Below are 5,561 nucleotides of genomic sequence, written 5' to 3'. Positions count from 1 at the left end.
TATAGCGGGTAGCCTCGCCTACTTGACCCTAGCCCCTTGTTCAACTTGATTGGACATGACTGGACGGGACTCGGCTTGGCTCTGCTTGGCTTGTCTCTGACCGGCTTAACTCTCTCCACCTCGTTATTCCACATGACTGAGCACAGCCCAGCTCGGCTTAGCTCAGCCCTCGGCTCAGCTCTCGATGGATCACATTCCACAACACATTCCCCTCCATTGGTGACCACGATGGACCACCATCTAGAGTTTGGAGGAGAGCTTATGGCAGCTACCTGGCAGACCTTCTCTTTTTTTGTCAGAGTTCTGTCCAGGTCCTCATTATTCACCTCTGAGGCAGCTGCCCCAGGGCAGCTCGTGTCGGCCTCGGTTGTCGCCTTTTCCCATTCCTGATCTCTTTTGTTTGCTGCAACAACCACTGGCTTCGGTGCACTCAGTGCTTCCTCAGCTTCTTTCAAGCTCCTGGTGACCGAAGCCAGTAGATCCTGCAGAGAGGTATTAAATGCATTGTCCATGTTCTCAAGCATACTAACGTCGTCCAGAGTAAACGAGTGCTTTAAAGGAAAGCTCTGGTAGCGGCCGGAAAGGCCGGTTTACTACTTTCTCTTTCGACCTCTGAACCATTTTCCGGCAATTCCATGGAGTAACACACTCCATCTGTGTATCGTTCCGGCTTCTTAGTAGTCTGGACCAGCCTCGGATTGTGCCGGACCAGAGCTGATGGGATTACTGGTGTCGCCCTTGGTCGGGCCTCCTCCGAGTTTAATTCCACTTTTCCTGGAACTTCTTTGAGTGAGACCGGATCAATTATTACCGAGCTCGGTCTTTGCTGATCCCTTCCTACTGGTCCAGCCAGGTTTTCTACAAAAGTTGTCTTCTATCCTCGAATTTTTTGGCCTCCATCAGCAATTTTTTTCAGCTGGAGGGTAGCATTGCCGGCAAGGGGCTGTCTCTGGCATCCTCAAGCTTTTTCTTTGGCTTGTTGTGTCGAGCCCCCTTCATGTTAGGGCCCCTTCTTTGCTCCAGAGTGGCCAGGGCTTGTCTCACCTTTTCTGGACAAGCGTGGTAGAGCTTCAGCTTCCTTTCACTCTGAATCGAAGACTGACCCTATCTCTCTGCCAAATAGGAGTGGTTGCCCCAGGCCTTTAGGACTTGGTATGGTCCCACGAACTCTGCTCTCAACTTGGGATTTTCTCCCCGTCTCTGGCATTTGTTTGTGAGCCAAACCCTGTCGCCTGGGGCGTACAGTGGTGGTTCCTCTTGACCCTCCTACTTCACTTTTATCTGGTTCTGTCGTAGTGTCTCATGCACTGTTTGCAGCCTTTGCTGCACCTTGAGGGCATGCTATAGGGCAGAAAGAACTCAATCGTTGGGGGTGGCTCTCAGCTGGTTTGGCAACCTCAGTTCCCGTCTCAACATCAGCATGTTGGCTGTTTCTCCGGTTGTGGAGTGCCTCGGTATGCCCTCATCAGTTGGGAAAACAACAGATTCCACTCGTCTTGTCTTTGGACCAGGAGTAATGCCTTCAAGAAATCCCCGAGTTCTGAGTTGGTTCGTTCCATGGTTTCATTAGCCTGTGGGTGGTAAGGAGTGGTGTGTGTCTTTTCCACGTTTTAGAGTTGGCACAGTTTGGCCATCAGTTAGCTCTCAAACTGCGCCCCCTGGTTCGTGTGGTTTTGCTCAGGCATCTCCAGGTAGCAGAACACTCGCTCGTCCTGTGCGTTCGCGACTACTGGTGCCGTGGCATCAGGCAGTGCCAGCACATCCTGCTATTGAGTGAAGTCGTTGGTGAGAACCAGCACCCACTTATATCCTCTTAGAGTGACCAGAAATGGAACGACTAGATCCATGGCCACCTTCTGCCAGAGTCTTCTAGCGTAAAGCCTCCGTTTCCCTCTGGCCGCTTTGGTCCCTCTATGCTTGGCGGCCTGGCACACCTTGCAACTCTTGATGAGCCGTCTGACTGTGAACATCAGTCCGGGCCAGTACCAAGTCAGCTGGAAGCGGCTTGTCGCCCTTCCCACTACAGAATGGGCCAGGGTTTCTTGCTTGGCCGGCGGGCAGATGGCGCACCGTCTAGCGCAGCCCTGTAGGGCCACACGTGCCTCCAGCACGCCATCCTGTTGTATGCGCAAAGAACCCTGCATGTGATGCAGTATATCCAGCTCTCTGCTTCCCACTTCCAGGTGCTCTGCCAACACCTCTCTCTTGTAGCTATTGCATGGTACATGATGGCCACTTGTCTCTGTTCGGTGGCCTGTAGCCTTGCTAGCTCACCCTTTGGTCCTGACTTTCCTGGTTTGGTTGGTAGCCCTTCGGGGTTACCACCGCCATTCAGGTTTAATCTCGCCACTGTTGGGGTGAGAGTCCTGTGTGAGCTGCCGGTCTGCACCCTGGGGTATGCGACGTTGCCCAGGGTCAATCCAGCTCTGTCGAGGGCGAGAGTTCTTTCCAGACAACTGGTCGGTACTCACGCGGCTAATGGCTCCTGCTCTCGAGCCAACTCCTTCCATGAGGGTCTTCCATCCCTCTGCTCAATGCTTGCGCATTGTCGGCAGTCTTTGCAGGTTTGCCTGCTCAGCCCTTCTGGGTTCTCGTGTCGGGTTCCTGACCGGTGTTTCAGGGTATATCGGAACTCCGCCAGGATTTCGAGCCACCGTGCCACCTAGTTCGAGAGTTCCCTCTTCCTACTCAACTACTGGAGAGATGCGTGATCTGTTCATAGAAGGAACTCCTGTCTTTACAGGTAGGGCTGAACCTGTTTCACCGCCTTGTCTACCGCGAGCAATTCCCGTCGAGTGACACAGTAATTGCGTTCCGAGGGGGTAAGCTTTTGCTGTAGTAGGCAATAACTCTCTTGCAAACCTCCTGCACTTGGGACAGCATGGCCTTCACCCTGTATTTACTGGCATCTGTATCCAAAATATACTGCCGCCGGAGGTCTGGGTAGCCCAAGACCGGAGCGGTGCTGATGCAGCTCTTCAGTTTGTTGAAGGCAATCTGTTCCTCTTCCATCCATTTCCAGTACTTTCCCTTTGCCGTCAACCGGTGCAAAGGGTTGGCTATAGTGGAAAACTCCAGAATGTGTTGTCGGTAGTAGCCAACTGTCCCGAGAAACATTTGGACTTCCTTAATTCCCAGCGGATTTGGCCATTCTGTGACCGCCTTGACCTTCTTGAGGTCCGTGGATACTCCATCCTTGCTTACTATATGACCCAGATAGCGGACCTGGGGTTGTAATAGCTCGTATTTGAATGGCTTCAGCTTTAATTCAGTAAGGTGGAGTCTCTGGAAGACCTCCTCCAGTCGGTGCCGGTGTGTGTTAAAATCCGGTGCAATGACTATGATGTCGTCGCGGTATAATAACAACGTTCTCCAATGGAAGTCAAGCAAGACGCGTTCCATGAACCTTTGGAAAGTGGCTGGGGCAGAAGTCAGCCCAAAGGATAGCACCTTCCACTTCCACATCCTCGATCAAGTGGAAAAAGTCAACTTTTCTTGTGCTTCCGCATCCAAGGGCACTTGCCAGGTCGAGCAAGCTGAAATAGCGGCTGCCAGACAGCGCGCCCAGGCTATCGTGAATCCTGGGCAGGAGGTGGGCGTTTTGCTCCGTGACGGCGTTCAGACGCTAATAGTCAATACAGAAGCGCCACTTCCCATCCTTTTTTTGGACCACTACTACGGGGGAGCTCCAGGCCTCTTTAGCTGGCTCGATAAGTCGTTTCTGGAGTAGGTCTTGGACCTGCCTTTCGGCCTCCACCACTTTTTTCGGCCCAAGCCTGTGAGGGGGTTGTCGAATCGGCCAAATGCTTTCTTTGAGTGGTATAGAATGTTCCACTTTGGAGGTCCTCTCTATGTCGTTAGTGCCAGTACTAAACACGGTGGCGTACTGACTCAGCAGGGAGGCCAATCTCACCGTCTGGTTCATATACTCACAGTTTGGTCAGGCTGCTTAAAATAACTCCTCAACACGAGCCGGCACTTCATTGGTTGAAGTCGAACCAGCTTCTAATAATAAGGGGTCATTCTTCTCGACCTGTGGGGTGTCTACTTTCATGTAAACGCCGATAGTGGCTCTGAACAGAAAGGCCAATAGTCGCTCTGTCGTATTCATACACCAGGTGATGACATGTCTCTTGTTTCTCAGCTGACTCAGGCTACTTGCCATGGGGTGTCTATCTGGGAACCCTTTAATCAGTCCCATGATACAGTAGTTCCTTGTAGTGATACAACAATGTATTGCCCTTTTTGTCTGGGCGGGCACTACCACTTCCCTGACCACCTGCACTTTGCTCTGTCGGAGGCGTCTATGCCAGTCGGTGCAGACCAGCTGTCTGCCATCCACTCGAAACAACGGCCTTTCAAATTCGAGGGAGCATTGTTGGGCCACGAAGGATGGCATACCCAAGATAGCATCTTCACTCAGGCGACTGACCACAAAGACTTCCTCTATCTTTACGTCTTTCAGCCGAATCGGCAACCGGATTATTTCATAGAAAGATAGCCGTGTCCCGTCAGCCAGTAGACCGTGGCTGTCGCTCACCTCAAGCCAGTTTCGCATGGCTCCAGGTAGCCGGTCCAAAACCTGCTTATTTAGCAGGTTTGTAGTACACCCTGTGTTCAGAAGAAACTGGATGGGCCACCCTCCACTCTACCGGGAAGAAACTAGCTGGTGGAGTGATTTCGGCTGAGAGCTTGGGCCATAATGGCATTTTTTGGGTGATCTTTGGAAGTATCCATTCCTCGTGCAGGGTTACATCCGGTGTTGTTATAATAATTTGTAATGACATGTGATTTCATTTGTCCTTTTATGTCCTTGTCCTGTTTATCCTTTGCCTGTACTTATTGACCTATGAGTTAGGCCTTACTGTCTGAGTTCCCTTTGTGACGTTACGTTATGCCTTATGTTATGCTAGTCAGTCAGTTGTTCAGAATATATGCAAGCAGCAACAACACAGCGCACTGAATTCATGTTTTAACAGCCGGCTCTTTGGACGTAGTGTGCCCAAGGTTGGCCTGTGGCTCCTGAGGTCGCTGCTCCTGAGGTCACCGCTCCTGAGGTGGAGAAGGTGCTGGCTCTGCCGCTTTTAAGGCAGACTTCCGGCAGTCCCATCCTATGAGGAGGGTCTTTGGTATCTTGAGTGGGGGGAGACTTGGTAGTCACGTAGACGGCGTAGACGGCATCCGGGACTGGAAAAACATCGGAGCTGGTCTCGCTCAAGGACTGATGATAATTTCATGTCTCCACAGGCCTTTCCTGTACACAGAATCTCCTTGGTCTATTCCTTGCTGGTTGAAACCTTCTGTCAGCGTTCGTCAAATTCCAAAGGGCTTTGGTACGTCTCCGGAGTTGTTTGGCCTTGAAACAGCCAGTAACCAGAGCTACTGATGTGGCCTCCCTTCGTTTCCCAAAGCCGGTTTTGCGTAGCGGGGGCAGTTCTTCCGAACGTGCCCCGGTTGGTCACAACCTCAGTGAAGGGTGGCTGGCTGGTTTGCTTTGTCGGTCTGAGTGTAGACTCGTTTCTGGAGTCATTCCACTTTCTCTATGAGAGATTGGACTAGCC

The 5,561-nt window shown here is 51.8% G+C and overlaps 1 protein-coding gene across 1 annotated transcript; it reads right to left on the bottom strand.

Annotated features, from left to right (window-relative positions):
• Positions 1 to 912: 912 nt before the first annotated feature.
• On the bottom strand, positions 913 to 3,465 carry LOC137401964 (uncharacterized). Its single transcript, XM_068088434.1, has 5 exons — positions 2,863 to 3,465; positions 2,472 to 2,662; positions 2,275 to 2,390; positions 1,794 to 2,188; positions 913 to 1,086 (listed from the first exon to the last, which is right to left on the bottom strand). Exons 1-5 carry the CDS (start codon positions 3,463 to 3,465, stop codon positions 913 to 915), a joined length of 1,479 nt encoding a protein of 492 aa, XP_067944535.1.
• Positions 3,466 to 5,561: the final 2,096 nt, after the last annotated feature.

Source organism: Watersipora subatra, chromosome 8 (genome assembly GCF_963576615.1).
Source record: "Watersipora subatra chromosome 8, tzWatSuba1.1, whole genome shotgun sequence".
NCBI classification, from domain to species: Eukaryota; Metazoa; Bryozoa; class Gymnolaemata; order Cheilostomatida; family Watersiporidae; genus Watersipora; species Watersipora subatra.
Note: the sequence above shows the minus strand (reverse complement) of the source record. Positions and strands in the feature narration are given on the sequence as shown.